Source organism: Bos mutus, chromosome 10 (genome assembly GCF_027580195.1).
Source record: "Bos mutus isolate GX-2022 chromosome 10, NWIPB_WYAK_1.1, whole genome shotgun sequence".
Taxonomy (NCBI): Eukaryota; Metazoa; Chordata; class Mammalia; order Artiodactyla; family Bovidae; genus Bos; species Bos mutus.
The window spans coordinates 26,027,745-26,046,073 of record NC_091626.1 but is presented as its reverse complement, the minus strand read 5'-3'; the positions used below and the strand labels follow the sequence as shown (position 1 = coordinate 26,046,073).

The 18,329-nt window shown below is 37.4% G+C and overlaps 1 protein-coding gene across 1 annotated transcript in view; it reads left to right on the top strand.

The window, feature by feature from the left end:
- The window catches only part of PCNX1 (pecanex 1), a 184,123-nt gene extending 166,257 nt beyond the window's left edge, over nt 1–17,866 (top strand). The window contains 9 exon segments of the mRNA XM_070377628.1: nt 591–691; nt 1,444–1,594; nt 6,589–6,819; nt 7,670–7,724; nt 7,727–7,943; nt 9,207–9,412; nt 11,668–12,110; nt 12,515–12,655; nt 12,834–17,866. Of these exon segments, the coding sequence (XP_070233729.1) occupies nt 591–691; nt 1,444–1,594; nt 6,589–6,819; nt 7,670–7,724; nt 7,727–7,943; nt 9,207–9,412; nt 11,668–12,110; nt 12,515–12,655; nt 12,834–12,974 (1,686 nt within the window). The 3' untranslated portion in view covers nt 12,975–17,866.
- The last annotated feature ends 463 nt before the right edge of the window (nt 17,867–18,329 follow it).

Below are 18,329 nucleotides of genomic sequence, written 5' to 3'. Positions count from 1 at the left end.
ACACTAATACAGCCAGTTTTTTTTAGTATGTTCCAGTATTATTATAAAGCTTTAGTTTTATTTAAAGATTCCAAAGAACCTCCTTATACACATTCATACTTCATTTTATGATGTTTCTTTTCACTAGAACTTATATTTGAGGAGATAGTAAGTATATGCTACTTGAGTTCCTTGTCCTGTCTGATTTTTTAAATAGATTTTTCTGATTCGGTAAATACTTATATACCATTCTGATAAGTAATATTCTTTTGTTCTTTTTTATTGAGATATAATTGACATACAACATTAATTAGTTTCAGGTATACAGCATAATGATTTAATATTTGTATATATTGCAAAATGATCACCACAATAGCTCTAGTTAACATCCTTCATCATACAGTTACAGAATTATTTTTTCCTTGTGATGAGAAGTTACAAGGTCTACTCTCTTAGTAACTGTCAAATATGCAGTATAGTATTACTAAACTGGAGTCAACCATGCTATACATTACATCCCCATGACTTACTCATTTTATAAGTGGAAATTTGTGCCTTCAACCCCCTTCACCCTGTTCCTTGTTTTCTTTCTTTTTTTTTTTTATTTAAAGCCACTGGATGTGGACAAAGATTCATCTCTGGTGACTCTTTGTTATGGACTCTGTGTTCTGGGACGGAGAGCTTTGGGGACTGCATCCCACCATATGTCCAGGTAAGGAAGGCATTGCTGTTTTCAGAAACAGACTGGGAAGCTCTATAACCAAAATCTGAAAAATCTGAAATGGTTTTTAACGGAAGCATTCTATGTTAATTTATTACAAATGTTTCTTCAGATATTGTATAGATCTTTTTAGTAAACACAGTGGAATTCGAAGTGGTTAAAAGAACTAACTTTTAAAATTCACATGTGTGTAGGCAGCTGCAGATAATGAGAATTTAATAATTTAAGACATTAAAAAAATAACTCATAATGTATGATTGGTGTCTTCCCATATACATCTATTTTTCCAACAGTTCACTTCCTTTTATTTTTATTTTTCTCCTTTTAGTCTTTGCTCAGAGCATTTATATTCTTAATATAATGGTACATTAGATTTGGGGACTCTAAATGTAAACTGGATTTCTTGTTGTGAACACCCAGTTGAATTAGAATTAAGAAATGCCACATAATGCTTCTTCTCTGATTACCTCATGTTTTCCATTAGGCCCTCCTTACTCTCAAGTTAGAGAGTCTTCACCTTCTGTTTATGTTCAAGGACTCACTATTACAGTAGGTCATGAACAAGGGTCCAGGGCAAATAGCCTTGACCCTTGTGATTCTGATTCAGGGGAACTGATATTAGTTCTTGGCGTCTGTATCTTCAAAACACTCCCAGATGATTCTGATGCATAACCAGATGTTAGAATCAGTGTAATGGAAGACCTTTGTCAAAATATGTAAACTTTTATCTCCAATCTTAACAGTAATTTAGAGTCATTCCTCTATGGATTGCATGCCCTATTTAAGGGAGATTTCCGTATTTCTTCAATTCGGGACGAATGGATCTTTGCTGACATGGAACTCCTGAGGAAAGTAGTAGTCCCTGGAATTCGTATGTCCATTAAACTTCATCAGGTAAGAGGAGGGAATTTCTAATACATTACTGGTTTTAATGGTACTTCTTCACTTGACTCCCAAATTATGTTCCTTGGGATCCTTTTGAGAAATACTCTGATTTGAGACAAAGAAAAACATGATTCTTGATAGGATATTAAATCTTAGAAGCCTGAACCTGTGTTTGTAACAGTGAATTTGAACAGTAATAGTAGAGAGTGACCTGGGCATGAACTTGAAGAAAAATACAAGCAGTGACAAACTGAAAATACAAGCCTTGGGCCCCTGTAAGGGTTGCTTTGACTTCAGGTGATTGTAATTCATGCCTGTTCTCAGGTGATTGTAATTCATGCCTGTTCTTTGAGTAAATGTTAGTTGATCCCCAGTGCAGTATAACAACATCTCAGGAGTCTTGCAAGTGTTGCTGTTATTTAACTATGAGCTTCATTTACCATGTTTTATAGAATAAATGATGGTTAGGACAGAATCAGCCTTAATTAAATAATCCTAGAAAGGCAATAAAATGAAAATGATACTCTCAAATGCAAATCTGAAGCACTGGGCCCCTTTAAGAACATATTTTGAAATTAGGTGCTGGCGCTTGCTGCCCTTATCGTTCCGCGTGACAGCTGTGATGAGATTTGAGGATAGAGAGCACGTGATGGTGTTGATCAAATGCAGCTGCTGTGCTCGGATGTGGGTGTCTCTCACTGCCAAATAAGAGGTGGACTACCCCGCAGATGAGTTTACCATGACCTAGTGGAATGAAGTTAACACCCCATATTATTTAGGAGCATTACTAATAAAGACTACAGTATTTGAAATTTTCTGTGAAAAGAATACTGTTTGGGGATGATGGGGAAAAAAAATATTTGGGATCAAGGAGAAGAGGGCGGCAGAGGATGAGATGGTTGGATAGCATGACCTGCTCAATAGCCATGAACTTGGGGCAAACTCCAGGAGATAGCAAGGGCCAGGGAGGCCTGGTGTGCTGCAGTCCATGGGGTCACAAAGAGTCAGACGCTACTTAGCGACTGAACAACAGCAACAGAATTGTCCATCATCAGACTGGCTTTAGAGTTTCAAGACAAAATTCAGTGTATTTTAAAGAAAAAGATAATGATTTCATATTAAAATGTTTTTAAAACTTAACAGTTTCTCAGAAGGTATTGTGTTTCTGCTACGTATGAAATACTCTTTTATGTAGCATAATTATCTAACAGCTCCTGACAGACATCTTTAACTCTAAACATCATGACAGGTATTTTATCTCCATCTGGCAGAGAGGAAACTGAGGCACAGACTCTCTGTATTTTCTCATCCCTGTCTCTCCCTCCAAGTGCTCTTGCCTGGTGCTTCCAATCCATTTCTTACATGTGTTTTTAGCCTGTGACAATGGTTCTCTACCTTATAATCAGGCCCAATGCAGTTGAGTACAACACACTGTCATTATTAGCCATGGCTGACAGCAACAGTGACAGATTGGGAAGGGGTAAGGAGGTGGGCATGGGAACCCGGGGCCATGGAGTGCTGGGGGAGGGGAGAAGATGAGAATACAGGTGCAGCCTGGAGAAGTTCTGTGATCCACACACACCCTGGAGAAGAGTGAGATTGACCTGTGAAGAAACAAGCAACAGCCATTCACCCAGCATTACTTTGACCAGACAGGGGGTTGCTGGTGAGAGACTCTGAGGCCAGGATAAGATAGATGTGTAGATTAGTACTGTTCATCTCCAAAGTTCATTTGTACTCATGAAAATCCACAAAAGGCTTCTATGTTAAAGTGTTAGTACATATGTATACTACTTGGCATGTGACCCAGCAAGTCCATTCCCACATATTTACCCAAGAGAATGAAAGTGTATGTCCACCCAAAGACTTACACACATGTGCTTAGCAGTTCTAGTCCCAAGAGCCCAAAGCTGCAGATAACTCCAGTGTTCATCAACAGATAGAATATTACTTAGCAGTAAATGTAAATGATCTACTGTTAGATGCCACAGGAAGAATGAATATCAAATATTATACAGAATAAGGGAAGCCAGACATAAAAAGAGTGCATATTGTATTATTTTATTTAGGTAAAATTTAAAACAGGCCAAACTAATCTGTAGTGACAGAAAGCAGATCAGTGGTTGCTTGGGATGTAGGGATTGAATGCCAGAGGGCAGGAAGGAACTTTGAAATGACAGAAATAGTCTATATTTAGATTGTAGCAGTGGTTAACACGGGCTTACACATTTGTCAAAGTGCGTCTGACTGTACTATTAAAATGGGTGCAATTTATTATGTGTAAATTATACCTCAACTGATTGTTTTTTAAAAAGATTCTGTTTCCGGAGAGCTAAATACATAAAATTTCTGTTAACCTTTGTTTCAGACACAGTCTCTGATAGGGTGCTTTTCAATTTTTAATTCTGCAATCTGTTTTATGTTTTTACTTTAGAAATTAAAACTGTTATGTGTGTAGTATTTAATTTTACAATGTTCTGTAATGTATCAGTGTTCTCATCCACATAATCACCCACAGCCCAGAAATTTATTTTACTCACAGTTTTGTAGCTGAAGATTAGCCAAAACTCAGAGAAATTAAGTAAATCACCCTTTTCATGTGTTCTCTCTCGTCCTCTAATCATTTTGTAAAACAGCTTACTTCCTTATTTTTTTTTTTTCCACTAGTCTCTTTAAGGGAGTTTACATGGTTGTTAGAGCTAAAATACACCAATTAAAGTCTAGCTTGGTTTACAAGAGATATATAATGAAAATGTTAACAACCTGTGATCTCCTTGAGGCCAGTGATAGCGTCTTAGTAATCTTTATATCCTCATTGCTTAGTACTTGGCAGCCAGTGAATGTTACATGAGTTGCATTGTTTTCAACAAATAGTATTTCCTGTGTATCTCCTCATAACTTTTCAAGTGTATTTCTAAAATGCTTCTGAAAACCTTTCCTAGAATTGGAAACATTATCTCTTTTTTTATTTATTTGAAAACTAATGGAAAACAATGGAAAGTAAACATCTCCCAAGAGTAAGCGTCTTCTGTCATCCTGTACCATCATACAATACTCCAAGAAGCAGTCACTGCCAATAATTGGATGCCTATCTTTGCTGCTTTCCCCAAGTTCATTCAGACATTTTCAACTATATTTATACATATTTTCCTTTTTAAAAATGTAATCGTGCTGTGTAAATTGATCTGGGTCAAGCTCTTTTCCCAGTTAATATAATGTGGACACCTTTCTAAGTCAGCGCCTGTAGAGGCATTTCACTTTTTTTTTTAATGACTCTGTAGTTTTCCAGAGTGTAATTTTTACTCTGTTTATTCAGCTCTTTCTCTATTCATGAACATTCTGCTTGTTTCAAATATTTATCAGTAAAACACTGTTGAATGATATACATAGAAGTTTACATATTCATTCAACCATTTTAAGCCCAATGAAAATAAATACTTGGACAGGATTGAACATTCTCCACTTTTGGCATGCCTAATGATTTCAGACTTTGTGTCCATTTTACTGAGAATGTGTTTATTGCTTGTCTCTGCACTTTTATTTTCTATTCAAATAATTGTACAAATACTACTAATCCAAGGATGTCATTTCTTCCCTAAGTGAACATCTTGCTGAAAGAGAGCATCTTACGTCAGAATGAAAAAATACTCAAAAAGCATATTCAAGCTCTGGCACTACCATCATATACTAATTTTCTAAACCTCGTTGTTTAGCCGTTAAGTCATGTCAGACTCTTTGTGACCCCATGGACTGCAGGCTTCTCTGTCCTTCACTGTTCCTGGAGTTTGCTCAAACTCATGTCCATTGAGTCAGTTATGTCATCCAACCATCTCATCCTCCATCGCCCCCTTCTCCTCCTACCCTCAATCTTTCCCAGCTTAAGCCTCTTTGAGCTTCAGTTTCCAAATTTGTAAAATGCTGGCATTATCTGCTCAACCTACTTGACAAGATTGTTTTAGGATCTTTAGGTGAGATCGTGTGTTGGAGAACTTTGTACACTATGTACCCACATGTACATGAAGACTTCCATTATCCTCGTGTTGGTGACCCTCCCGACCTGGAGGTGCATCCTTGGGGATATGGCCTTCTTGCTCTCACTGTCTCACCTCCCGATAGCCCACACTCCAGTCAGCTGGCCTGAACACAAATGAGTTACTTTACCTGGGTGTAAAAATGTATCAGCCTCTTAACTATAAATATGAAGGCAGCTAATATGGTATTTTTGTTTCCTTAAAAACATACCATTTCAGAAATTCCCAATTGTGTTATGATTATTGGGGTTTATATCCTGTATCCCCTGTTAATTTGGGGGTTTCTGAATGGGAAGTGTTAATACATTTCATATACTCCATTGTTTCATCCAGACAATCTGCCACACAGTCTTGCATGTGGTAGATATTAAATAACAACCTGCCAAGTAAATGAGTAGTTGCTAAGATCAAGAAGACCTAGCTTCTCTAGGACTTAGGACCCTTAATTTGTGCTCAGAGCTCATAGTTTTGAGCCTTATCTTAACTAGATGAGAGGCAGGATAAAAATTGTATATTGTTATCATCCTAGAGATGAGACTTTAAGTGAAAAGCACCCAGTTAAAAAGAAACATAGTTTCGAGACCTTTTATGTAGCTTTAAAGGTGAGATAATCCTTTAACAGGAAAAAAAAAAAATGAAGATATGCAAACCAAATTGAATGAGGTTAAACAATATATATAAATTGGAAATAAAAATGGTTTAGCTAATAAAACTTAGAGGACAGGTAGGGTTGAATTGAGGAATTTGCAGAAGTAGTAGAGCAGTAATTAGCTAATTCCTAACCTGGATAAATTTAAGAATCAGTCATTTTACCTCTGCTAGTACAAACACATGCTGGTAATGAAATACATAAGCCAGTTTTTAAGACTTATAATTTAGTAACTAATTTAGTTTTACAGAGGCTTTCATTGTCTTGGAAGTCATTCTCTAATTTTCCTAGAAATACAGGTCTATCTTTATCTCTGTATATAGGACCATTTCACTTCTCCAGATGAATATGATGACCCCACTGTGCTCTACGAAGCCATTGTATCCCACGAGAAGAACCTCGTCATTGCCCACGAAGGGGACCCTGCGTGGCGGAGTGCAGTGCTCGCCAACTCGCCCTCCCTGCTCGCTCTGCGGCACGTCATGGACGATGGCACTAACGAGTACAAGATCATCATGCTCAACAGACGCTACCTGAGCTTCAGGGTCATTAAAGTAAGGTTTGGAGGCACTTGTCTGCCTCTGAAAACAGTGAAACTTAGAGAACCTTATCCAGACTTAAAAAGTCATGAAATTCTTTCACAGAAAACAGAAACATACAACCACACTACATTGAGTTTATTGTTGATGAGCACTTAATAATTTATCTTGTCAGTAATGTACTCTGTCTTCTGAAGTCTTCTCATGTGCCGGAAAGCCTTAAAGCCTTTCTTCATTTCTGTTTTGGCAGTCTCTTGCCTGTTATATGTACTGTTTGGGCAGCATCTCTTCTGAAAATGTCAGCCATATATTGCTAATATGATTGATTCCTAGGTTGCAAAATAATACTATAATTTGTACTTGATGGTGATTAGTAGCTCACTGTAAATGGTTCGCTCTGACCTGTTTTTTGGTTGGTTTGTTTTGTTGTTTTTTTAAACGTCTCAGAAATGTTTTACTTGTTTCTTCATTGAATAAACCCACCCCCCACCCCGCCCCGCCATGAAATCACAAATATCCTTTCAACTCTAAACACTTGTTACCTCTCATTTCTGTCAGAAATACCTGTTATCTCAGTTACAGCATTCAGTGCTTCACCAATTTAGAAAACTAAATAGACTACATTTTACTTGGTATTTTTACAAGACAGCAAAGGGAAGAGCTCTGTATGTGCTTATTATTTAACAACCTAATGACGGTGGGAAATGGTTAACTCCCATTCAGATGTGACCTACTTATATTTGTTTCCTGCTTTTCACAACTGGTTATTGTAATGTCTTTCATATCCCTCCCACTGCTGCTCTTCTATTTATATAAATTTTATTCTTAGTCCCTTAACCTACTTCCTGTGTGTTCTGATTCTCAGGTGAATAAGGAGTGTGTCCGAGGCCTTTGGGCAGGGCAGCAGCAGGAGCTTGTTTTCCTCGAAACCGTAATCCAGAGAGAGGTAGCATCCAGAATGCCAAGCAAGCCCTGAGAAACATGATAAACTCATCCTGTGATCAGCCTATTGGCTACCCGATCTTTGTCTCACCCCTGACAACTTCTTACTCTGACAGCCATGAGCAGCTTAAAGAAATTCTTGGGGGACCCATCAGCTTGGGAAATATCAGAAACTTCATCGTGTCAACCTGGCACAGGTGAGCCGTGGGGCTGCCTTTTCCAGCAGTGGTGTGTCCTGACCCGCCTAATCTATGCCCTGTGCATTAGTGTCACCTGGAAAGCTTTAGGAAAAATACAGCTGGCATGGTACAATAACAGCTTGTTACAGCTGAGCTTTAGGAAGTAGAATCTGAGCATGTGTATCTTTAAACTCTTATTAGATAAATCTAATGCACAACTCTGGTCAGGAGCCACTGCTCTAGCATTTAATAGAATCTTGAATAATTCCCTCTCTTTAATTTTTTTAAACTCTCTTGCAGCATATTGTTGCTATTAGAATGTGTGGGTCAACAAACAGGGCAAACTAGAGAAAAAGCAAAGAAACTTGGGCAAGTTGATTTCATTCTTTTTGAGTTCCGTTTGAGCAGTAGGGGGAGCACGCTATCCATGTTGAAGCTCCTCCTCGTGCAATGCAGAGATAACTGCTGCCATTTGAACAAGTAGCACTCAAGTCTCAAATCTATAATGTCGTCAAGTATGCACATGAATTATTTCCTCTGCCTTTTGTCTAGTAAATTATGATGGGTGGTAAATAAAAATTGCAGATCAAGGGTTGTTCAGATCTTTAAATATCAGAACTTAAAAATGGGATTAGAGCAATTAACTCTAAAACAGGTGCTTTAAAATTCTTCCAGCATTAAAGTAAAATTTCACCATTTTAACATCAACCCCTATTCAAACAGGAGAAAGAACACAAACCAGGATAGTGTTCAAAGAAGTTTTGTCTTAAAAAATAGGTGTTGTGTTGAAATTGCCTTGTTTGCTCAGGACTGAGTGGTTTAATGGGGTGCAGGATTTTCAGTGCCAAACTGAAACAGTTTAAACTTTACACTTTAAAAAAGAAGAAGAAAAATTATTACAGCAGCTCTCTTCAGTTTGCTACAGCATAAATTGGATTTAATTTAAATCAATTATGTTTTCGTGGGTTGTATACAGTGGCAAGAATTCTATTTCCAGCTGAGATCTTAATGGAACAAATTGTTAGGTGCAGTTCTTCATTATGGTGTAGGAAAGGTGATAGAGTATATAAAACTGGTCAGTTAAGAATGGAGTCAGTGAATTTAAGAGGGCAATATGAAAACATAAGAGAGTTTTTTGCTTCCTGATGTTGATTGCTCCATGAAGACTTTCAGAGGTGAACATCAGTAGCATTAAATGTTTAGAATGGCTAGAAAAAGGAAGAAATACCTATCTTGAAGTGATCTCGGGATAGTGCCTCCTACCCTGGTGTTTGTTCCTAGGTTAAGGAAAGGTTGTGGAGCCGGATGTAACAGCGGTGGCAATATCGAAGATTCTGATACTGGAGGTGGACCCTCCAGCACCAGTAACAGTGCGACAACTGCCAACGATCCCCACAGCAATGCATCCCAAGGAAGCACTGGAAACCCAGGCCAGGCACCTGGAGCAGGACTTCATCCGCCTGTCACATCCTACCCTCCAACCCTAGGTAATCTGAACCAAAATTATGTGTGGGATGTCAGTCCCTCAGCTGTGGGGTTTAGATGGTATGTGTGTATAAAGAGGATGACACATTTCCTACTCGGAAATATGTAAGCAGAATGTTTTGTTTGATTCCCAGTGGGCCATTATCCTACCTGTCTATATTAATCATTTTATGTATATAAATACATAATACTTAAAAATAGCCTTTCTTTGGAAGTACCATTTTTAAAGGCTAATCATATATAACTAATATAATTTATGTAACTTCTCTCCTATTGAACAATGATTTGATTTCTTCTGAGTATTATAACTTTGTATATAAATCTTTATATTATAATCTCTTATTCTTTTCTTGGGCTGAAAACTTGAAAAATGAAATCAAATCAAAGTTTATGAAGATATTTAAGACTCATAATATAAAATGCCAAAATTCTTTCTAGACTTCCTTTTTTAAACCAGTTGGTACTCTGACCAGTCATACATAGGAATGTCCAGCTTTAAGTATCATTGTTCCCAGCTCTGCTCCCTGCTCTCTCGGAGAGACAGGAGAAGGGGGGTGGTCTTTAGCTCCATCGTTTTAATTTGCTTTGCTGTAATACTTGTTGTTGGAAACTTTTGAGTTTATCATCTCTTCTTTCTGAAGTCATATTAAGTCTCTTGCCCTTTTTTCTATTTGGTTACTTTTTTCTTATTTAAGATTTTTTAAATTAATTTATTTTTGTCTGCGCTGGATCTTCGTTGCTCCATGTGAGCTTTCTCTAGTCGTGGCAAGTGGTAGCTGCTCTCCAGGTGCAGTGCACCAGCTTTGCGTTGCTGTGGCTTCTCTTGTTGCAGAGCAGAGCTCTAGGGTGTGTGGGCTCCATAGTTGTGACTCAGGGCTTAGTTGTTCCAGGGCATGTGTGATCTTCCTTGACCAGGGATCAAACCCTTGTCCCCTGCACTGGTAGGAGGATTCTTAAGCACTGGACCACTAGGAAAGTCCGTATCTTTTTCCTATTTATATTTGTATATTCTGGATTGAGCTTTTTGTCAGTTTTCTGTACCAAAGATAGCTCTTCCCATTCTGTATCTTGGTTCTGTCTCCTCTTCCTGTGAAGAGTGGGCTTGTCTTTTTTTAATGAGAAGTTCTTAATTTTTGTATAGAGCAATTTACTAATCTTTCCCTTTATGATTAACACTTTTTGTATCCTATTTAAGAAAAATTTCCTTATCCCAAAGGAAGGTATTCTTTTACTAATTTGCCTTTTACGTGAGAGCCATAATCCTACCTGGTATGCAAGCCAGATTACATCCATTCCCAGATGGCTGGTTGGTTATCAGCACTGTCCTTTTCCCCAGTGTTGAACATGGATCAGATTAAATTTTAAACCATTTACTTCAATTTAAAGAAAGGTAACAGCACTGAAATTGTTGAGACTCTAAATAGGTGTGTGATCAACATTTTGTTTGTTCTTCTTTACCTTCTGAGTGAAAACCTAGAACCGCCAGTGTGCTACTTTAAATGTACCTTCTACTCTTAACATTGATTAGCTCTTTTTAATTTTCAGATAAAAAGCACATGTAATTATTTTTCAGTATAATTAACACTAATTTTCTAATAATCTTCACATCACTCTTCACAAATCTGAAGAATTCTGTCAAGCCATTAGAAAAAAGGACACAGAAGAACCTGCTATTCAGTATCATCGGTCATATTCAGTAGTGATCCCTGATACACGTGCATCCTGCAGTGATACCTCTCTGCTCTTCTGTGGGTAGTATAACTTGTCACTGCAGTAGATGGAAAGGGCATTAATACTCGACTTTGAGAAATAGTAGTTATGGAGCTTACCACATAATAGATCCTTAATAAATATTTCTCACTGTCTCATTTCCATGAACTATTTCATCTCTGATGTATTAAAGAAGTACTCGTGGTATTCTGAAATATTTGAGTGAAAGAAATTTTAGGATTTATCTCAACCCTAAATCCCGCTATTTCCTGTAGATTACCTAATTGTGTTTTTCATATGGCCCAGAATTTGGATTTTAAAAAGCTTCAGCAAGTGAAAATTATACGAACCACATGAGAAAAAAGATCTCAGATATTTATTTCTTTTCAATAACTTTAAAATTTTCAGGTATAAATGTTAAATTCAGTAAATTGATCAGCTAATTTATGGTGAGAGGCTTAAGGGAGAAGTCCTAGAAACTACAAAAGAAGCAACCGTGCTTGCATCAGTCCACTCAGAGTGAGCGCTGCCGTCTCTCCCTCCCCAGGCACCAGCCACAGCTCTCAGTCCGTGCAGTCCGGCCTGGTCCGGCAGTCCCCCGCCCGGGCCTCCGTAGCCAGCCAGTCCTCTTACTGCTACAGCAGCCGACACTCATCTCTCCGGATGTCCACCACGGGATTTGTGCCTTGTCGGCGCTCCTCCACCAGCCAGATATCGCTTCGCAACTTGCCGTCATCCATCCAGTCCCGCCTCTCTATGGTGAACCAGATGGAACCCTCCAGTCAGAGCGGCCCAGCCTGTGTGCCGCACGGCTTGCCTTCCTCCAGCAGCTCCAGCCAAAGCATCCCCGCCTGCAAGCATCACACCCTCGTGGGCTTTCTCGGGACAGACGGCGGCCAGAGCTGTGCCGCTGACGTGCAGCCCGGCAGCACCTCAAGCCCTGCCAATAACCCCCATGCCAAAACGGGGGAGGTGATTTACAGAGTCCAAGTGAGTAGGCCAGCGTTCTTCTTCCACTGTTCCTGCTTTTGATTTCTTGTGTTTTGAGTGAAGGACTCCTGTGAAAACACACCTTATACTACTTAGTCTGAAGGAAGAACATTTGTGAATGTTGCAAAAAAAGTTTCTGCCAATGTAAAAACTGAAAGCAAGCAGTTTTTCACTGGTGATATTTGTTCCCTCTTCAGCCATGGTTATGTGGCCATGGCAGTAAGGTCTCCCGGGAGGCTAAAAGGAACTCACATGGCTGTTCAGGGTGTTTTTTATTACATTATCGGCAGTGGAGAATGTGGACAAAAAGAGTACTGTGAAAGAAATTTTGTTTGGAACTATGTAATTATTCATCTTCAAGGAAATAATGAATTGGAAATGATTCATATTTATTTACAATGTAGATTGTGGATCCTGGTCAAATTCTGGATGGGATCAACCTGTCAAAAAGGAAAGAGCTGCAGTGGCCTGATGAGGGTATTCGGTTAAAAGCTGGGAGGAACAGCTGGAAGGACTGGAGTCCTCAGGAGGGCATGGAAGGCCATGTAAGTTCTTCTGAAGCTGGTGCCCTGACTTTTTGTAGCCTGTATGCATGTTTTTAGCTGATTTATGTACTTATGCTTAGTTATCAAACTGAATTACTGCCTCTAATCGTAAGGGTAGAGTCTGTGAGTGTATTCAAGGTCTCTGCCACTAACTGCTTGTTTTGCTCTAAATCATCAGGTGATTCACCGATGGGTGCCTTGCAGCAGAGATCCAGGTACTAGATCCCACATCGACAAAACAGTACTTCTGGTCCAGATTGAAGATAAATATGTGACTGTCATTGAAACTGGGGTACTAGAACTTGGGGCTGAAGTGTGAGCCAGTGTTTTATAACTTCATTTCTTTTCCCTCAAAATTCCAAGATATTGGGGAAAAAAAAAAAAAGAGGAGAGAGCAGAAGATGCCTGCAGTTATCACTTTGATCCTGGAGGAGAGACTTGAACATAGAGTGGGCTAGGTTAAGCACCTCTCCTTCGCCCTGACTCCCATCACTGTCTCCATCCCCAAATAAAGCTGAAATATTTTTTTAAGTTAGCTGCTGAGAAAACATTTTGCATGAAGGATAAAGTTCTGTTAAAATACATCCTTAAAAGTTTTTTCCTATGCATTGCCTATGCTTTAAATCAACAAATTCTTGATTTCTAAACTACAATCTCATATTTTTCTAATTTCTTTGCCAAAAATAATTGCCATGTTTTGTCATAAAACATGAAATCCATTTACCTTGATTTTTAAAAACAAGTGTAGAAACCTTCAGTTTGACACATAGCAGTATAAAAGTTTAATGTACAGTGAAAGAGACTATGAACAGACATAGATTTATCTTATTCCTTGAGCGCTAAAAACTTTAATGAAAAAAACTGCACTAATTTTTTACAATGCACTAAAGTCTGAGATTTCTCAGAACATTTATTTATATATAAAAATAAAATAACATTATTTAAATTGCCTCTGGGATAAACCCCTTCCCTTTCCTGATAAACATACGTAGCAGGAACAGTGCTGCTCACTCTTCTTTAGTAGTCTGTACTTCATGCCAGTCCGCCAGTTGTTTCCTTTCAAGTGAATACTCCATCTCAAGATACACGTGGCTTCATCGCTGGTGTTTCCCAAAGCCAGTAGTCAGTGATTTGGTCCCGTGAACACTCCTGCCAGCTTCCGTGTCCACACTTCAGATGGGCTCCAGCACCAGGAGCACCCTGGCCGCCCTGCTTCTCCCACCTGAGCAAGTTCTGCTGGGGTCAGTTCTGGGAAGAAAAATGCTTTTGCTTTTCAAAGAAGAAGATGAAACGTCCAGGAATTTAAAGAAAGGATTGATTGCCTTTAAGAGTTCTTAGCTCTTAAAGTCATTCACATGCAGTTCAGTCAATCAAGTAAAGTTTTTTCAAACAGAATTATCCAAATGGTGCCGTTCTTATCGTTATATCCCACTTTAATAACTTTGCCTTTTCTTTTCCTCCTCTCCTTGTTCTGTGACTTGAATTTTATTTCCAGTGATTTATAGTGTGTAGCTGTAATTTGGAATATTTATATCTGTGATGAAATTGACTTAACTCATATGTTGTCTCATAACTTAAATTTTATTGTTTTTTTTTTAATGTATGTATTCAGGGAAATATACAACTCAAATTTACAGTTGGTCTAGGTGGGAACTGCAGTTTAGATTTCAACATATGGCACTTTTTAAATCCTTCAGAAATTTTTTCGCATTTTGTGTGACACTCCAAAGAAGACTGTACATGTGAGCATTTAGGAGCAGCCATCTTCCTGCCCCCGTGAATGAAAAGTAAAAAGAAGCAGGTGAAGTTAATTTCAGTCATACATTTTATTTAATCTGTTATATCCAGAGTATTCCAACTTCAGCATTGGAACTGGCCATATTTCAGGTACTTGCTGGCCACATGTGCTTAGTGGCTACTCTGTTGAGCAGTGTGGGTTTGAAGTTATCTTTCTGAGACAGAAGGAGATCTTGGTAATTCTAGTGTAGATCTTGCAGTACAGTATGACACTTCAGTAGAAGGAATGAAAACTAAGAAAATAAACAGCTAATATGTACCATCTGATTGCATTTTCACTCCAAAACCTTTTTTTTTTTCCTTTTTCCAGTTTAAAATTTTTGTGGTTATTCAGGAGCCAGTGTGCCTCGTGTTGATGTTTCCAGACTTCACACACTGCAAAACTTATTGTTGAAAAACTTTTCGTCAAATAATTTATTAAACCTTTATACAAAGGTACCCTGTTTCTCAAAACAAATTGAATTTTGTTATCTTTAAGTACTTGTATTAATTAGGAATCCTAAAAGGAGCCCTGTTCTTATTTTTTAAGTCTAAAACTTATAGTCTTTTTAAAATCATAATACTTTTCTAATAATTGCATTTGGGGAAGTATTAATAATTTAAGGAAGGATTCATGTCTGAATACTTTGACCTAAACTATAATAGAGAAATATACACACTTTCAGTAATTAAATTGATTATACATGTCTTATTTAACCCTGTCCCATGCGCCCTTAGAGGGTAGTGAGCTATTCATTTAGATTCCCTGCACAGCGTTTTTCATTAGTATCGACATCTGAGACTCCAGTACACACTCATTGGCATCTTTAGTTCACAGTTGCCAAAACTTTGAGAGTTCCTTAATTTGAAAGTAAAGATATGTAATTAAAACACTTACAACCTTTTTCATTGTTTTAAATAGTTTTATTGATAGCTTTCTGGGTTTTTTTCTTGTTTGATTTTTATTTAGAGTTCTGGAGTAAGTTATCAATGGTTAGCTTTTTTTTTTTTTGATTACTCTTATTTAGTGGTAAAAATCATTTTATAACTCAAGTTTTTGGTTAATCTTCCAGTTTATAACTTGGTGTAAGCCCTCTTTTTACACCATTTTTCAATACTTGATAAAATTTTATATGTTGACTTTTTTCTAAAGAACTATAATTTTTCCAGAAGTCTAGATTAATATGTTGATATTTAAGCGGTCTGAGAGTGTAGGTGGTGAGGCTCTATATTTTTAAGATGATAAGAGATTAATTACCTTTCAGGAAATTAGTGAACAGACTTCATCAGTGTTTTGCCTTCTTTGAGTTTCCATTACTGGGAGATTAACTTCCATTATATTTGAAGTATTTTTCTTAATATTTCAAGTATATCTGAGATACTTCCACTAATCCTTGAAATAGAATTAGTCAGACAAGATTTCTCTCTTGAGCAAAATATGGAAAATTACTCTGTGTACCAGATGTCAGGCAGTGAAAATATAAGCTTTAACGTCAGCTCATTAAAAAGATGTATTTTTCTTCCTGGGTTGGTTTACTTTTCCATCTCATATCAAAATATAAAAAACCAGCCTCACATTTAAGCAAGGGTAGCTTAGCCTTAATGAATTCTGCTTTGCCTCTGAGCAGCAGCCCTGGGCCCCTGCTTAGGAATTCTTCATGTGGTCGATCGCTGCACTGAGTCATGTTCATCCAGAGCTGAGCCTTTTAAACTTATGATTTGCCCCAAGGCTAAAATTACCATTTTATCTTAGTTAACTCGCAAAAATCTTTCTTCGTAAATATATGACTTGAGAAAAAGATAGCAATAGTGTTGCATGAGAATTATTTGAATTTGTTTACTAGCTACAAAATTATAAGTTGCTGCCCACAATGTGAATTACTTTTGTGTTTATTTTCATCACTTTTTCATGAATATGGACAAAACTTCACCCCCTTTTTTTTTTTTTAATTTCTCAGTATTCCTTCTTGTTCTTTTCTGTAGTCCATTATAATCACATAAAATTACTTTGCTTGGACACAGACCCAGTCAATTTTTGACTTTTGTTAGCATACCTTGTTCAGATGAGGTGTAAAACATCCGTTGTTGTTCTAGAGGTTTTTCCTTTAATTCCAAAATAAATGAAGAGAACAGTGTCGTTGAAGAAGATGATAGTTGGAACCCATAACTTTGAATTTTGTTTTGGTCCACGTGGAAGTTGAGTTTTATTAATCTGGAAAAAGAGGAAAATTAGACATGTATTTGTGCAGCATAAACATTAATATTATGTTGGATGTGTATAGTTTTTTTTAATAAGGTATTAAAAAACTAGCCTCTCTTTTCTTCACTTCTCTTATTTAAAAAAAAAAAAATCTGGTTGATATATACCTAGGCTTTTTCTTTTATTTAGGTGAGAACTGTGATTGGAAAGAAGTTCATTATTATACAAGTAGATCTGATAGGTATGTGAGTTGAAGTATTAATTTTGCTTGAAACAGAGGTGTATTTTCTGCTTTGAATCACCTCACCCAAGTCATCTTGTCAAGAATCACGTGTGATAAGAATTTGTCTCTGTTGCCTATCAGCCACGTGTTCTTTCTGAATTAGAGAAAATAAGTTCTATTTGTGAGCTGAACTTCCTTATGTACTGTTTTATGGAAGCAGCATAACATTCTTTGGGGCACCAGAGCTGATTGTCCTCACAAGGTTACATGACCGCTCTGTTCTAAGACACACCTATTATATAGAGTTATACCTTTTTTTCCTGTGCCTCAGCTCTGTACCTGAGAATTTATGATTCAGTGGAGCAGGAAGAAAGGTCACCTAAGATTGTGATAAGGATGAATTCCTGCAGGTTATTTGCACAGAATGGGACGATACCTTGAAATTTAAAGCAGAGAAGTAGTGGAAAACTGAGATGGCTGCTCCAGATGACTCTTGGGTTTAGTGTAATTGTAGTATAACGATTTTTTATATATGAAGCTTGATTCTACAACCAAAATAATAGAAATGGGAAAATCGTGTCTGCTTATGCTTTTTTTTTTAAAGCTTACTATAATTTAACTAAAAATAAATTGTAAAAAATGATTACCTTAACATTATACAAGTCTGGCAATGAGCTCTGCATGAGGAAATGGAAGGAAGAATATGAAAACGATTCCAGGAAAGTAGGTGGGAGGAAGGAGAATGGGTTTCCCTTTTCTGATCATGGGCTCTGGAAGTATTCATTGCCTCTACCAGCATTCAGTATAAACCAGAGATATGTACTTCTGTATGTCTGTGAGCGTGTGTGTGCGTGTGTGTCTGAGTGTTATTCTGAACAGCTTGTAAATACTGTAGTTGTTTAAAATGGAAACTAAAAGCTGAGATTGTTTTTTCTTTGCAAATATATTGCATCAAAGATACAATATTGACAGTGGATAAAACACTGAGGAAATAAATTTTTTTTCATTTTGCCTTCTGTCCATTTTTGTCAAATTAAGAAAATTAAGAGTTTACCGTATTGAGCTCTGCCTAGCATATTTTTAAAACATGTACTTGGTTCTGAAGATAATCATTTTAAACAGATGCTTAGGCTTGCTAACGTGGGATTCAGCCTATAATAGAAATTATCTATTTCACAATACAAGGATATCTTTTCACACTTGGCAGAAAGGTTGTAGTTTACATTTTATGAACGTATCTGAATGTGTCTGGTTAATGATATTAGAGGGAACGTGTAGGATGAGGGGTGAAGATGTGTGCATATGCACTGTGCTGAACGAGATTACAGTGCAGAAGATGGCCATGCAGGTCATGGTCGTCAGAGTCTGTCAAACGCTACGTAAGGGTGTGTACTAGTTTTATGTGTGATACTTAAAGAACGTGCAAGCTGACTTACAATGATAATAGATAGACTCTTGACAGAGTCACTCACTAA